The 17,636-nt window shown below is 38.7% G+C and overlaps 1 protein-coding gene and 1 non-coding gene across 9 annotated transcripts in view; both read right to left on the bottom strand.

Annotated features, from left to right (window-relative positions):
* Positions 1 to 3,844: 3,844 nt before the first annotated feature.
* Positions 3,845 to 17,636, bottom strand: part of DYNC1I1 (dynein cytoplasmic 1 intermediate chain 1) — a 311,119-nt gene continuing 297,327 nt past the window's right edge. For all 8 annotated transcript variants that reach the window (XM_038556867.1, XM_038556870.1, XM_038556869.1 and 5 more), the window contains one exon: positions 3,845 to 4,793. In XM_038556867.1, the coding sequence (XP_038412795.1) occupies positions 4,683 to 4,793 (111 nt within the window). In that variant the 3' untranslated portion in view covers positions 3,845 to 4,682. The remainder of the gene's footprint in view (positions 4,794 to 17,636) is intronic.
* On the bottom strand, positions 5,392 to 5,555 carry LOC119867708. The gene has a single exon (XR_005369868.1). It is a non-coding gene; the product is annotated as a U1 spliceosomal RNA (small nuclear RNA).

The following is a 17,636-nucleotide window of genomic DNA, read 5'->3' as shown; positions in this document are numbered from 1 at the left end:
TCCAAGAAAGATGTCACATATGACACAGCAGCTGTGATAAGAGCTCCTATTGGTTAAGCTTGCACTACTCTTCAGTTATTCTCCAAGATCCATCTAGTTTATGAAGGAGTCCGACTGGTCTTATTTTTTTTTTAATTTTTATTTATTTATGATAGTCACACACAGAGAGAGAGAAGCAGAGACATAGGCAGAAGGAGAAGCAGGCTCCATGCACCGGGAGCCCGATGTGGGATTCGATCCTGGGTCTCCAGGATCGCGCCCTGGGCCAAAGGCAGGCGCTAAACTGCTGCGCCACCCAGGGATCCCCCGACTGGTCTTAAATGGATAAATTCTAGGAACCACCACTCTGCATCTTCTAGGATTCTAAGAATGTCCCTAATGTCTACCATCCTCCCAGCCCTACCCTGAGATGTAATATTGTTTTTTATTTACCATCTTGGTAGGAGGAGGTGGGAGTATGGCAGTTTCAGAGCGTCTCCACTTGGCCTTCCCTTTTGTATAGCTCTTAACCCCAGAGGCCAGGAACCCAATGCCAAGTATGTTAGCTCCAATTGAACACTCAGGGTTTGGGGAAATGGTCACTTTGTGGGTCCATAGACCTAAGAGCCCAGTGTGACCGATGATTAATAAGGGCTTTATTATCTTATCTAGTTACCATAAGTTACCATTCTAACTGGGAGACTATGATACAGCTTCAAGTTTCAATCTGAATTCAAACCCTGTATCAACTAGTTCTCCCAAGTGTCTGATTTTTCTTTCTGCGTTATACATTGACCTGAATAAATGGCCATAGGTCCCTTTGGGGAAGGATTGAGGAAATCATCACAATATGTGTTTCCCATGGTGTCCTTTCTGCTAACAGGCTAGACCCCTTTTCAGTCAGTAGGTTCTAGATCAGAAAATTGGCTCGGGTCTAGGTAATGAGCAAAGGATCATGATTTTCTTTTTCTTTTACATTTTTAAAAATTTAAATTCAATTTACCAACATATAGTATAACACCCAGTGCTTATCCCATCAATTGCCCTCCTCATTGCCCATCACCGTTACCGCATCCCCCCACAAACCTCCCCTTCCACAACCCTTCGTTTCCCAGAGTTAGAAGTCTCTCATGGTTTGTCTCCCTCTCTAATTTTTCCTACTCAGTTCCCCTCCTTTCCTTTATAATCCCTTTCACTATTTCTTATATTCCATATATGAGTGAAACCATATGATTATTGTCCTTCTCGGACTTATTTCAATCAGCATAATACCCTCCAGTTCCATCTACGCTGAAGCAAATGGTGGGTATTCGTTTCTTCTGATGGCTGAGTAATATTCTGTTGTATATATATACCACATCTTCTTTATCCATTCATCTGTCAAAGGATATCATGGCTCTTCCCACAGTTTGGCTATTGTGGACATTGCTGCTATGAACATTGGGATGTAGGTGTCCCAGCATTTCACTGCATCAGTATCTTTGAGGTAAATACCTAGTAGTGCAATTGCTGGGTCCTATGGTAGAGGATCATGATTTTCTATTGGGGTAACTGCCTTCGGTCACTTGCTCCTCCACTTTTTTTTCTCCTTCCTTCTTTTTTTTTTTCCTCCATTCTTGCTTTTATGTTTTCAATTGTAGATGTTAAGCACTGTTTGAGCTGCTTGTCTGTTTTGCCCTTAGGATGCCATGTTCTATAAGTGAGTAAAGCCTTCTTTGCTGTTCCTCTGATCTAGCTGGCCATTACAGTAATTGTGGCTTCCTGATTTCTGGGGGTTAACTATCACCACCTAGCCACTGTTACTCTAGGGTGTCATCATCCCTATAGATACTAACAAGCCCTGTTCTGTGACTGTATCTCCTACTATCAGTCCTGGCCTGCAAAAAAGGCCACGACAAATTCCTAGAGATGCTTATGTTTTTCTCACCAGCTTATTGCTGATGGTGTTGGTGAAGGGTATGTGTTCAGCACCCTACTATATAACCCAACTCTTGGATATGTCTTCAGCCTTATATAATCTATTCATTCTAATATAATCTACTTTCTTCAGCCTCTTTATTCCTATATATGCTATCAGTCAGGGCACCTCACACATTTTCACTGCATCAAGTGTAGGCTACAACTTTTTTAGACTTCTAAGAACCCCTGGGTCCTTGCCAGAGTATAAAATCACATATCCCAAAAAAGTACCCCCAAACTAGTGAATTCTTGCCTATCCAGACTTTATTCTGGTTCCCTTAAGCCCCTCAAAAATCCAGTCTCTGTGCTGTTCCCCTTGCCCCCAAAGGCACATGCTAATTCTTACAACTCTTGGTGATTCATCAGTCTCTTTACTCTCTTGTCAGGCAGACAGATTATGCTGGGAGGGCCATCAGACAGTGGTATTGGTCAGACTCAGAGAGAGGGAAAGATTTGGAGGGAGGGAGGAAGTGAAGAAAGGTTAGTTTTAGATTGCAGTGCAATTTTATAAGGTTTTAGCAATGCTGACAGGGAGTCCTTGAGCCAGTTACCTCTCAGAGAAATCTTCCATCTCCCAAGAATAGGCCTACCTCAGTGTCTGCCATGCTCAGTCAACTGGGAGAGCAGCCTGTGGAAAGCATGGCCTTGGTCAAACATGGTGATGGATTTCAGAGCAAAGCAGCTGTTAGTTATGCTGTCTGCAATAGGAGATCAGAGAGGCAGGTTTTCATGGCCACCACATTCCATCCAGGACATGAGTTGGGATGACTTGAATGGCTGTGGGTTGGCTTGGTTTCCATCCACATGGCCACTACACGGTCACTGGGCTTGTGTGTGGTCCAGATGTCTCAGGATGGTTGTACTTCTTACACAAGTAATTGTACTTCTTGGCTTAGGAACAAAGAGTGAGTGTGCTCAGAGACCTAAAAGAAAACTATAAGTCTTATCATAACCGTGTCCTGGACCCCACCCAGCATCACTTCCCCCATAATCCATCATCAGACTCCATGTGGAATGGCACAAGACTAGCTATCACAGTGGAATGCATACGTCTCTCAGCTCATGTAATATTTCATGTGCCTACTCCAAGGGGCTCTAGCCTTTTCACCATTTGGTCTTTACTCATGGAATCATTGAGAGTTTGGTCTGTCATAGCAACTCATGAGTTCTTGATTTATTCTTGGTCCTTTAGTGTAAGCTTGAGAAACTTTTTTTCCCCTGGTACTTTTTTTTTTATTAGGTTGCTTTTAAACCTATTTAAGACCCTCATTATTTTTATCTTTAAAAATATAATTCCTGCCTTCAAAGAATTTCAATATCTCTGTGCCATAGGGCACTTAGAGAAAAAGCATATAATTTTTATTAAAAGAAATCTTATAGTTCAAGATGACCCTACCACCAAAACACCATGGAGATACTCTTCCTGAAAAGGTAAAAGTCTGTCTTCAGATGTTTTTCATGACTCACCCACTATTTATTTTAAATCTCTCTAGGCATGAAATAACTTTTTGAGAAAATTTTCTACTAAAATTGTTTATAGACATATTTCCTAGTCCAATAGCAATAAACATAATTTTCTGGTGTAAATTTTTTTTAAAATTTAAAGAACTGTAAAACATTTGGGATCTGTTCACCTTACCCTGTTTTTCTTATTCCAACATTTGAGACCGTCTTTGGGCAAAAGTGGCTCTGGTGAAGGAGATAAAGGAAAGCTTCCCAAAAAGCCACACACATTCCCTTGTAAAAATAAAATCACAGTCTTGGGTTGAGATCAGCCAGGGTGGCAGCCTGTAAGTTCATTATCAGTCTTTAACATGGCCTTAATGTATTTCCCCGTCCCCTTGTCATAGCAAAATCCTAATCAGGCTTTCCCCAAGCAAAGGATTTATCCACACTGGTGCAGAACTTGTTTGGAACATTTTATTGGCAATACTGGTGTCATATTCAGGAACCACAGACTTTTGTTGGGACTGTGTTAGCTTGAATGACAAGTATCAATGGTCAACTACATTTGAAATATTGTTCAAGTACCTAGAAATAATAGGCATTAAAATTCATTCCGTTCCCTGCAACAAACCTCTAAAGATTTCTTGTCCTCAGTGGAACCGGCATACTGTAATTGTTATTTGGAACTTAATGTAACTTCAACAGCAGCAGAGAGACAATACAGTCCTCTCATTATGCACATGCTCTAGGATCGTTTATTTTAATGCTCTCAAATAAATATGTTCCATGCAGCACACCACAATAAATAAGGAGCAGCAATGTTCTTCTAGTAAATCCATTCATAATGTGAGTCACCATGTAAAACACCACATCTCAAGTCTTTGGCCCTGTACCATATCATGAAGCACACCACATCTGCACCTAATCATATCTGGCTTCATATGGATTTAATAGGACTATGCCAGAAGTGCATGTAAGAACAAATTTAACCAGAGGTTTCCAGCTATTAAATACAGCTACTAAGTAGTTAAAAGGCAACAACTAAACCCGTAAAGCCTACACCCCTCCCCCCATTTTTGAGACAAATATAAAGATAGAAATGCTCTGGTGAATTTCAGGTCAGTGTAAAGTGGGGTGGATACATTTGGAATATTCAGAGCAAAGCTGGCACAATATGACACCCGAATGTCACGCAACACTGATACTAAACGGACACTGAATATAAGTGGAATCCATGAGTGCAGAGCTGAGTTCTAGAAGGTGAAGGTGGGGGCGGGGTAGGAGGTGCTTCTTTTCTACTAGGCAGATAACTCAACCGTGCCTTCCTCCTCACTATCAGCTCTGTTAGCGCGAATCTCCACAAGGGTCCTGGCAAATCGGGTCCATTCGTCATTGTGGGGAACTGCAAGCTGCAAAGCAAATTAATGGAAAATGGTGAACAAAATATCTTATAGGACTGAAAGCCTAGAAGCCCACATGCCTGCCCCTCCTGAAGCAGCCATTTCTCTTGGAATGTAAAGGAAACCAGATCTTCGTCCCTGAATTGGCCCTGAAGTGTTTCTCTTAAACTGAAGAGGTGAAATGTCGATCTCAGGTGAAAAAATCACTCATAAAATTTGTAAAACTTCAAAAAACTTATGTAAACTATACAATTACAGGAGCCAACCTGACCTTCAGCTCAGGTCATGATTTCAGGGTCCTGGGATGGAGCCCTGCATCCAGCTCCCTGCTCAGGAAGGAGTCATCTTCTCCCTCTGCCCTTCCTCCCTCATTCTCTCTCTCAAATAAATAAATAAAATCTTAAAAAAAAAAAAAAAAGAAAAGAAACAGAGTTAAAGTGAGCACAGCAATAGAAATTGCATAATCGATTCAGATTTTGAAATAACTATGGTATTGCCTTTCTAAGTCCATGCTATTGGTCCTTTTTAAAAAGTGTGGCTAATGCACTAATACGCATGGCAAAAGTACAGTTCACACATACAAAGAAATCTTTTTTTTTTTTTAAACCGGGGGCGAGCGCGAGCACAGGCCCCCACTACCACAAATTGCGCAGTCGAGTTTCCCGCGTTTGGGGAAATCGCAGAGGTCAGCACGGCCCGCGTGCAATGGCCGAGCCTTGCCCCGGGAGAACCACCTGCAGGATCATGGTGTCTCCCCCGCCAGGTAAGTATCATACAAAGAAATCTTACTATGAAATAGTAATTTGGCTTTTTCAGCAAGATCTTACCAAGAGTTTTGTTCTAAGTACTTTACATGTATTAACTCATTCCTCACAGCAACCCTATGTAGAGTAATATTAGTATTTCCATTTTCAAGGCACAGAAATATTAAGTCATCTTAGAAAGACTGCATTAGCTAGCAAATACCAATGCCAGTGTTCTCTAGCTCCAGGATCTGCATCCCTGACCAGTATGCTATACTGATCTGTCAGAAAGAGGGGTTTATAAAATTTCCCAAATATTATCTTTTTCTATGCACGATTCAGTGAGGAGAAAATTAATCCCACCTGATACAAATTGGGTGTATGGATTTTGTTAGTTCATTTAAAGGATAGTAATTTCTTTACATAGCATCCAAAAAATGAGTTGCTTAAGGATACCATGCAAGTGTTTGGAATGGAAAAGAGAATTATTTGAAGATGAGAAGCAGGACCAAGTAGAAGTCTGAATGGTTTTTATAGAGAATAAAATTGATTTAGACTATAAAGAGGACTGCCCTATGAGATGGGGTGACCCATCTATAGGTACCTGTGCTGCACCTAGTCCATAAACATTAATAGCATTCATCTTAATATACATTTTTGAAAATAGAGAGGAAGCAAATAAAGCTAAGCTTTTTGGTCACTTTTAGAGCTGAAAAATTACCCACTATATATAGCCAAATGATTAGGAGTTTAAATTTTTATTACAGGGAATGATATTCTCAGATAATGTCTAAGAACTTCTTGGAGGATGGCATCATCAGTCGACAATGTATATCCTGCAATTAGTGTTCTGGTCCTAAGTTTTAAACATTTCAATAATATAATTCTGGAAATGATATACAGGTGTGGGAGTAAGGTCTTTACTTATTTTGAGAAATGCAGTACCAAGAAGAAGTCTCATTTGGTCATATGAATGAGTTTTTGAATGGTTAACTACTTCCCTAGTTACTGAAATGAATCCAAATTTCTCCTTAGGCAACGACAGAAGTTCACAATAGCATTGAATGACAGTTACCCCTTTGCTCAGTCCATTTTCCCTACTTTGAGCTCTTTTCCTAGGTTCCACCATTCTTCATTTTTCTCTTCAATTTTAGAAAATACTGCACCAGAAAAATGAGGCTTCCAAAATAAATTCTCAAAAGAGCTAACAAAAGCACAAGCGGCAAAGGATTGGTATCATATTTATATGAAAGAATAGGTCCACAATTTCTTTTCTCTCCTCCAACTCCTGACCAAGTCCTTCCAAAAAAAGTCACAACACTAAAGCCTAGGGAGAGACAAAGCCAACTGTGATAACATGATTATAACTTTTTCTCATATGAGGTGAGAATCAAGCTATCGCTAACGCACCTCATAATTTCACATAACTTGAAGTCCTGGAAAAAAGCAGGCCTTCCTAATAATACACTACACAATATATGATACAGTGTATTGCTCCAGGAGTTTGTCTCCTAAACACTGTGTTATTGCTGAAATATGATGCCATACCAAATGTTTTATTGATAGCAACCTATAGAAACTATATACTCAAGAAAACAGGTAAATACATTGTGCATAGTTGCATGCAGTAGTAATGGCAAGACTGTTAAGAAATGATACTAATAAAGATTAGGACACATTAAGGTTTGGCTATGTGCCCAGATACAGTTGGAGACAGAATTGAGTATCACTTAATGACATTTAAGTTGCACATCTAACTTTTCAAAATTCAAAAATGAATTTTGTTAATGCCAACACCTGTCCTTAAAAATACAGGTTTGCAAAAAAAAATAATAATAATAATACAGGTTTGCCCTCACAAAAGAGTTCATAATATTCTAACATATCTTGTCCTCTTTTTGATCTGTGCAAGTTTCATTTAGGTTGGAAATATTAGAAGTTAAAAAAAAATAAAAAGACATTCTACCAAGTATTTTTCTCTCTAGAATACCATACACTTCACAGAAATGTTAGTTTGCTTTGGTCCACAAACAAAACCACCACAACAAAAAAATGTTCCAGAGTAGAACACAATGGTAACACAATTGCTTCTAGAAACTTAAATGTGCCTACCTCATCTTATTACACTTTCTCATTTGGTTGGCTATAAAAATAACGCAAGCTGGCTGTAATGTTAGATTTAGAAGGTGAACTGCACACTTCCGCATTTTTAGAATTAAGTATCACCATCAGGAAGCACTTTAAGTATACTCTTAGCTTGAATGTGTGAATGTGCATTCACAGGCGGTTTCCCCACCCAAAGTAATAATTTTTGGCATTTGAATTACTTGTAGGTAAGATCAAACAGACGTCCCAACAAACAAAAAAGCACTCCTTTCATTTTACATTTGTGGCTGTAAACAGCTTCCGTGTGGACAGAAGTGTCCTCCGTATCCTCTGTATCCTCCGTATCCTTGGCACTCCTGACACTTCTCATCTGGTTCTATCTGATTAGCCATGGCTGGAAAGGAGGCTCATGAGCATAAATTCATCTGAGACTTTCTCCAATAATATTTTAATCATTAAGTAGGAAAATTCTCTAAGACTGCTCTCATGTTCCTCTAACTAGCACACAAATGTATTCAGTTGGCACAGAGTACCAACTATAGCCTGCACTATGCTAGGGATTAAAGATACAGCAGTGAATAATTTTGGCATATGATGACCATGAAAAACAGGCTCAAATGATCATGTTTTCTTAAGTCAGAATGTGTGAATACTGGCATAGGTGCGACGTTCAAAAAATGAAAAGCCTAAAATGTATCTTCTTACAGTGACAACTGCAACACCTCCCAGTACAGGTTGTGAGTCAAGCAAGTAGCAGGGAAGCAAATGGCATGTTAATGACATGGCTTCAGTATCTCTTTACATTTCTATCAAGGCATTAAAGGCTAGATTCAGAGCAAAACAGTTCAGGATAATTTTCAAACAATTTCCATTTCATGACAGGAAAAACACAAATTTTTAATCGTGATGAGTAATTTCAATTGATTACCAAAAATAATAATAGTAATAATAAGACGCACGGTGAAGGAAATAGCCCATAGTTATAGCAAGGGAATACCATAAAGAAGGACTTTAAAAATTGTCCAGTATTGTACTGAATCAGCGTGGATATGGAAACATTTTCTGCCTTCAGATACCTCTGCCAAAGTCGACATCCTAGGTCAGGGAAGATTCAGATTTTCCCACTGCTTCATATACAGGGTGCACCAACCAGCCAGCTCACCCCCCATTAGAAAAGTTCTAATTATTTGCAGTGTACAAAGCATTTTTATGGCACAAGCACTCAGGGCTCTGATTCCTGAGATACTAAAATCTTAGTCCTAAGAGTGACGGCCTGTTATGATATGACCCTGTTTTTACGGCCGAGGGAACTAAAGACAAAGATAGTTTCTGAGGTAGCAATTTGGCCCCAAGGAGGAGGTAAAATGAACCTCAGGTTTGGACGGGAAGTTTAAGTCCCGTTCTCATCTTGGTTACTGGCAACGGTCAGCACTTAACCTCTCATTGCCTCAATTGTAAAATGGGAATGATGGTATCTGACCCATTTATCAACAGGGATGTGAAGAGGATGAGAAAGGTAATCTAAGTGAAGAAAATACTAGGAGTTCATCGTGGAATAGTCATGCGTTTTCTTTAAAGTGTCAACCAGATTCAACATGTTCCTAATCATGATATCTAGAAGTGGCATATTTATCAATCCCACAGCGTTGTTGTGGTTTTTGTTTTTATTTTCTTAGAAAATTAATTCTGATATTTACTATGTGAGGACATTAAGGAACAAGGCACAGACCTCTTTGGACGGGTAGGGAATAGGGGAGCTAAATGATTTGCTAAAGATCACATAACTTTCACACGTTGGTGCGGGGCAATCGGGAGCCTCGGCCCTTTCTGAGATGCCAGCAGAGTGGCAGGCAGGTAATGTGTTTTGAACAACCTGCTAAAAGAATCCAAAGGTTGCATTTAAATCTTCTAAGATTCTTAGAAGATAAAAGGTCAAAAATAAAAAGCGAAAGTGTACAAGTTGTGGAGATTTTATGAGAATTGATCACGTTAGTCCCCTCCTTCCTACTTCTGAGGCCCTATGGGCCTGCCCCCTCCCGTCCGCCTCAGTGCAAGGGAGGGAGGGTGCCTCTGGATCCTGTCGCAGCCCATCCCCCAACTAACTGGCCTGACCACTGGGTGTCTGGCCTGGGCTTCCCCTGCACTTAAAGGGAGGTAGAGATTGCAGAAGAACTAAATTTTGAGACCGGAGCAGCGTTCACTTTTTCCACCTCCAGTATCAGCCAGATCACAGTTTCTTTCCCTGCTCTGCCACTTAATTTGCTGTGTGTCCTTATGAAATTTATGTTTTAATGTCTCTGATCATTTGTGAGAAAGGAATTTTGAGACCCATCTCCTAGGACTCTTGTGAATCTTAAATAGGACCTCACCACCCCCACCAAATATAGTGGGCTTAGCACAGTGCTTGGCACATTATAAACCCTGCAGAAATGATGTATCTTCTTATTTTTCCTTAATGCTTATTCCCTTCGACTCCATTTTTTTAGTTATTTTTTGCTTCATTCCTTTTCTTTCTTCCATTTTCTTCCTTTCACCTGTAGAGAGCTTCATTTTTAAAGAAATACTCCTCATTTTTATTACATTTGATTTCTTGAAAACCCACACAAATAATTTCCTAAATAGCCATACTTTTAATATGAGGTAAATTTCATGAGCTGGGTATGGGAAAGGGTTTTTTCAGAACACAAGAAAAATGAGCTCCCAGTACTTTTTATTGCTCATTTTAAAAAATCAAATGTAAAGTATAATTATTCTTTATAAATACAGATATATCTACATATATGTGCATATTTTTTATTTTTCAGATAAGGCCAGTACGGCTTTCCCTCGCTATTTCCTTGTTAGGGTACTTTCTACCGTGGGATTTTACATTTTTAGCTCAAGTCCTAAGGCTTTGTAACCGCTGAACATGCTGTTATAAAAATCAAATGACTTTTTATAACCAGGGTTAAATACACAAATATCATTCATGTGTCCCTTTTTATAAGCACATGGCTAACAATTTTGAACAGTCCACAGTCAAGCCTCCCTCATTTGTTAGTAATTTTAAAGGGTTTATAGTGCCTAGCAGCTGATTTTAAAAAGCTGCCTTATCTGCAGTAACTCCTACCAGCCCGATGTTGAATTTTTTATGGTAAAAATATCTGTCTCAGACATTGCTTATATAAAAGTAGGTTAATTAAAAAAAAAAAATCTTGGACGATTAAGACAAAAAACTATTCCGTGATTTCAGTTTGGTTTCTCAGATACATTAAGCATGCCAAACAAATTAAAATGAATAGGACTCCAAGTTTCAGGATAAGTATTCCATGGATGTGTGGCTCATCAGCATCTCTGTAATCTTTTAATTAAATGGAGTCATTAAAAAAAAAGTCTGGGACAATTATGTTAACCATTGATTCTGAACACATACACGACAGTCTACCTCCTGTATTAACCTAAAAATTAAAGTTTTCTGTTAGAAAGATATCTTACAAATTACCTTTTCACTTTAATACGCATTGATTTTGTTGTTGTTGTTTTAATGCATTTACAGAAACCGTGGAAGCGAATGTGGGTTTCCACAGAACGACTGCTAAACCTCTTCTAAGCCCTAAAAGGTTTTTTAAAAGTGCAATTATTAATGGCACCCCAATTCAGGAGATTGTGGACTTACTGGTGTACAAATACACGTTTGTGTTCAGAGGAAGCCGAGATTTCTTAGGACAATTCCCTCCGCCACACACACAGATGGAAGCAAAGTGGGAGGTAATAAGCAATGAAACAGCCGCTGGAACGAGCAAGCGTACTCGCTTCACATAAATACAAGCTCCACTGTATTTAACTCGTGGGGGCGTCTAGCATCACTGGTAACAATGGATGAAACCACGGACCCAAATCCCAAGCCAGAGTGCAGGATACAGAGCGGGTAAACACGCTGGTTCTACCACAGAAGATACGCTGTGTGGTAACTCCGCATGTACAGTCCTTTGAGGGAAGGCCAGAGGCTGGAGGTTCCATCAGTCTCCATTCGGCAGCATCTGCTATTCCCAGTCAGTAGGTTAACATTTCTGTGAAACTTAGCAGGATGCAAACCTACAGTAGTCTGACGAGATCTACTTTTGGTTAAGAAAGAAAGAAAACCTATTTTATCATAAAAATCCTATCTAAGGGACCCCTCATCTACCAGAGAAGCTTGAGATTGCTCTTCCAAAGTTCTCTTCCTGGTATCTTTATTTTTTTTTTAATTTTATTTATTTATTCATGAGAATACACAGAGAGGAGAGAGAGAAGCAGAGACACAGGCAGAGGGAGAAGCAGGCCCCATGCAGGGAGCCTGATGTGGGACTCGATCCCGGGTCTCCAGGATCGCACCCTGGGCTGCAGGCAGCGCTAAACCGCTGAGCCACCAGGGCTGCCCTTCCTGGTATCTTTAAATGAGTGGTTGACTTTTATAGAATGTTTGTGAGAACACCACTTTAAAAAAAAAAGCCATTACCACCCAATTAAGGAAAGATATAAAGGTAGGACATAAAGTCAAAAGTAAACAGTAATAAATATGGGTCTATATCAATTTCAATATGCCAGCAACCATCGAAGGAAATAATTTATAATTACTATTTTTTTAACGTACTTCATGTTAAAAATTTAGCATTATAGGAAGCTCGATGAAATGCTGGAGTTCTTACCTGCAGAGGGAAAAAAGAATCACAGCTGAAGAAGAAAGAGTTAATTTACTAAGGCCTACCGATGACCTTGCTCACATTTGTATTAAAATCTCATCATCCTTTTTTTCTTGAGAACTCTCTTAAGCATTATTTTTTTTCCTATTATTTGGAACAATCTTTTCCTCTGCCCAAAAAATGGAAAAAGTGCTAAAAACATTGGCTGATGGGCAATAATGGAAAATAAACTTTGTAAACTTCAATTACCACTCTTTTTCCATAACAGAAAAGATCAAGAAAATGACAGGGAAACAACAAAGCATGTGCTACTCAAGCTGCTCTGTCATATTAGCTGACTAAACATATATCCCTTTCCTTCCTGATATTATTAACCATAGGTTTTCTAGTAAATTCCTAGCAACCACTGCATCTAAGCAGTTTTGACAAAAAGAAAGCTTATTGCTAAACACCTTAAAAACATTTACCAAGGTAATAAAAGAAATGTCATTCCCTCCTACTGAATGTTTGGGCATAAAAGAGGTATTTTTATAATGTAGTTCATGATTTACCATAGCTATAGTGTCCAAAAAAAGCACAATGAAAAGGAAGCATTTTTCCAGTGGTTTGACAACTATTTGAATCAACTGTTAGGCTTTCATTACACTAGTGGCCAATTGCTCACTTTTAAAAGCGCGGGAGGGGCGCGGGCTTGGGATAGGGAGCGGGGAAGAAGCACGAGCCCTCTTTTCCAGATATATTTTCTATATATCCTTCTCTGTGCAGCAAATATAGTTAAATGGATTATTTTTCCTGTCCATCAATCTAGAGTCAACCTGGAGGCTGCATTCGGGGTGCTTCATACGATTAAACTTTCCTTTAACCTCAACTTTCACACCTGAGACATTGATTCACCCAAATACTGATGAAGCGCCTGTTCTGTGCCAGGCACTGTGCTGGGCCAGGTTAGCCTGTTCAAATAGACAACTGGTAAGTATCTGCTTTGCATATGTTTCTGTGGACGTGGCACTCTAAACATTAGAAAAACCCTACTGAGGAATGTGATTAACCTAAGGAAGTCTACCAAACTAATACATAAAAATAAAAAAATTTTTCCTAAATCAAAAGGGTGGCTGGTTTTTAGGCTACTAGAAGATGTTCGCTTTTTACCTATGGGTCCTTTATGCTAAGATAAATAAAAATAAAATATCTCATCTAAATGTTGAGAAACTCTTGTGTGGCCACAAGGAGAAAGACCTTAGGGAACAGACCACTGATCAGTTTTATCTGCCATCCTAAAAAGTAAGAGTGCAAAATTTATTCAACAATGTTAAGCCTTGATAGTTCCTAAATGATAAATAATTCATGTTTTAAAATGTAGATGTTCTGATAGCTGACATCCTCAGAAATTCATGCAAACCTTCTTTGAAATTAGAACAGAACGATTCATTCACTTCCTCACTTTGCAAGTCCAACCTACATAGCATATAAATATTTACGCATAAACGTGCATAAGCAGATACTTGATTTCATACCATTTTTTAGATATACCAATAGTAGCACATATACTCCTGTGAGAAACAAACAACTCTCCATTTCCATACAGGCCAGTGTTAATCCAGCCTCACAGATGATTGGAGCAGCTTCATGCTCGGCTGGTCTAAGCTGTGATTTGAGGCTACTGTTCTAAGCAGTAATTTTTCAAGATAAAATTTAGCAGTTTTGAAATTCTAAAACTAAACACAATTTTGTCAGCCATAAAAAAAAATTTAACACTATAATTAATGACTGCTTCAAAATCCAAACTGCTATTGAAGATGACAGTTTGAAATCACAGAAGAATCATAAAGATGATTAATTATACAAACTGGTACTTGTTTCAGAAGGTTTATATTCATAGACCATTTATCACCAAAATGGGAATATATGAATTTCACTGAATATTGCAAATTACTATGCACACATTAATTTGGTTTTTATAAAATTAGATATTAGGGTTTTCTTTTCACTGAATCAACTTCTCCATAATACATAAAAGTCAGAAGTATTTTCTTATCAATCCAGAAAAAAAAGTGGCTTGAAAAGATATTAATCCTATAAATTCATTTTTATAAGCTAATGTACCTGAATAAGCACACTATTTATATAATAATTAGTTTAATTATGGTCTTTTACATATATAATTACCAAAATGAAAGCCACTGCTACTACATTCACTATAAGATGAGTAATTATAACATTAATTGGAATTAATAGTGCTTTTTCTTTTTCTTTTTTAAATTAAGCACTTTTCCTAGAAGAAATCAAGTTAATACTAAAATTACAATCATACATTTTAACCAAATTATTTTATTTCAAATACATGTAATTTATTATGACATGGAAACGAACTAATATATTACTTCAAAGTAGCTTATTTTAGGTAATTATATTTATTAGCACCCCAAATCTGCTCATACAAATATGCCTTTCTGCTTTTTGACTTGACTGCATAGTGTTGTGGCTATGCCAATAGAAATTCAGGTAAAAACTGAAAAGTCCCATTGAAAATCCCAATGGTTTGTTTCTGTGTCACCAAATATCTCGATATTATAGACAGAACTAAGTATTTGGATTTGCAGTTTTTATCTGGATGTTTGGCACCACAGAATAATTTATGCCAAAGTCTTTTCTTTTCCAGGAAGTGTTTGGCATCAGCTAAAGAAAATAATAATGTTTATCCATTGAAGAGTAAAGCCAGGACTTGCAAAGACCTTCAAGAATCGAGCAACTTGTGGCCACACTCACTTAATGAGAAACACAAGTGTTGGGGTGATTATAAGTGGACCTGGGGAAGCTGAGCCCAGCTCCCCTCTCCTTCTGGAAGCTGCCACAGCTGAGCCATGCTATCGGGTTCGTCATCAGCAGGGGCTGATGGCTTCCTAAAGCACAATAATTAAGTGAACGGATTTCAAATCCAGTTTGTTTTCATTAAGGGACTCTCACTTGAATTAACCCCCAAATCTCAGTTTAACTTAATATTCTGTGTTCTGCACACCCCCTCCCCATGGAGGGGGGATTATTTATATTCAGGGCACCAACTTCTTGGGGAAGACTGATGTAGGCCCGTCCTGCCAAACACGAAGTAGTTCCACAAAGCTAACAATTACTGCTTAAGTGTAATCCACTTAAAAACCAGAAACGTATTGTATTTATTTTGTGTCACTCAAATTCTTTTGAACTCCCAGCACTTCCAGTTTATCAGATTCCTCTATATTTGACCGCTCTTTAAAGTGCAAGAGAGATGGCTCATGGAATCGCTTCCTTCTGTCCGAATGCTAGCGGGCTGAGAAAACTGTGGGAGGCGCTTTTGAATAATCCTCACCCATTACACCTGGACCACAGTTCCAAAGTCTATCGCCATAGGCCGTTTTTCCCACTGGGATCCCAAATAAACTGTCATCCTAGTTTTTCCCTTCAGTTCTAAAATACACTCAGGCAAACCTTTACATCACGCTTTACCTTTTTAGCGGGTCCGTTTGATCTTTCACATTCACCTGCATTTTTCCTTTCCAAGAACTTTTCAAGACCCTTTTGATGGTATTAACGAACGTCAAACTTACTCTACTTCTTGAAATCTGTAATAAAATGACTGCTATTCTTTCAGCCCCCATAGAGCCATATGAAACAAGTGATTTGAAATGCCGCTGCAGTTCAGGGTTAAAATGTAAAGATGAATGCATGTTTTCTTAGGCAATTAGTGAGTGGGATACCAAACCAATAAAGCTGAGGGCACTGAGATTTATTCATCTCCCAAATTAGTTTTTAAGTTGCCATTTTATTTTTCAAGTTCAGCTGTAAACTGAAAACGACTTTGGAATTTTATCATTTGACTACTGTGGAAATATAATCAGGGATTTGAAACTTATGTGTATTTATCACAACTGAAAACAAAATCTTCCCTGGAAGAGGTTAATGGAAAAAGAAATAACAGGAGGTGGAGGATAAACTGCTTCTTTCAAAACTGGAGCTGCAAACAGCATTCTAACTAATTCAGATAAGCAGCAAACATAGTTGTTAGGGGATATTTATGACAGCCCATCTGTGTGACAGCACTGAAGCATTAACAATAGCAACGGGCTTTCTATAAAACACATCTGCAAGACAGGTAGATAGGCTGACTATCAATCATCAGGACACGTGAATAATTCTATACTCACTGGCCCATGTGCTATTAAAATCAGCTCCATGTATATATAGAAAAGCTTGCTATTCAGTAAAGGAGCCATGGTGGTGAGTAATTCTTATTTTTAATTCCTTAGAATATGTGTGTTCACACATCATTAAAAAAAATCCAACAATGATTAACAGCTCTCGACGAGTATATTCTGAAGCAGCATACACTCAACGTTTTGGGGTTATATTTTTAGTTAACTTATGACTTGTTATCCATGTTTCAATTAATTGAATGGGATCATAGAGCCCCACAACAAACAGACTGCATCCTGCAGTTTGAAGAGAAAGATCCTCAAAATTTATTCAAGAGCTACGCTCATCTTCAACTGTAGATCTTAGAAAATTTAAATGGTACATGCAACCACTGCCTATTTAAATAACTTTCAGGATGTACAAATAGCATAAAAATCATAGCAAATAAAAAAGGGGTCTTCTCTGTCTTTCACTGAATTCACATAACTTCCATTTATGCTAATGGGAGTTAAGCACCTGCTTCGCAAAGAAAATAGACCCCTATCTGTGAAAATAAATGTGTACAGTATATTTTCCAGATACGATGCTGAAATCAAACAACCAAAAATGTGTGCTATATCAACAAAGCATCATGTGGCCTACCTGAAAACATTGCTGTTTTATATTTTACCTCATTAGTTATAGGTCCAAGACATTACTCATGCCTTTGCCATTTAAATGCAACAAAAAGGAAAATGGGGTGGGGGATGGACATACTCAATCTAGTGATTTCAGTGAGCTCGTACACAATCCTCTGTTTACCCCTTCAGAAGTTCATAATAAATTGCATCAGTAAATCTGGATTCAGGCCGCTGCTCTCTGCCATCATCGTAGAAGTCATGGAGGATAATTGTACCTAATAGAGGAGGGCATGATCCTGGGGACACTGCTGGGACTCCCTGCAGCAGCTGCAGCCTCAGCTGGGTTAGGAATGAGACAGATGACTCTTCACGACCGCTGACACCAGAGTCCCTCCCTGCAGTGCTCTCCGGGTTGCGTGCCAGGTCTCCCAGGAAGCACGTCTACTTGGACCTGAATGGGGACATCTCTACTGGTAGTCACAGAGGGAGTTCCTGATGATGGTGTGACAATGGAATGACAGAGAGAGGCTATCTGTCTCCACTCCACCTGTAGTA

Source organism: Canis lupus, chromosome 14 (genome assembly GCF_011100685.1).
Source record: "Canis lupus familiaris isolate Mischka breed German Shepherd chromosome 14, alternate assembly UU_Cfam_GSD_1.0, whole genome shotgun sequence".
In the NCBI taxonomy this organism is placed as follows: Eukaryota; Metazoa; Chordata; class Mammalia; order Carnivora; family Canidae; genus Canis; species Canis lupus.
This window is presented reverse-complemented; position numbering and strand designations above follow the sequence as displayed.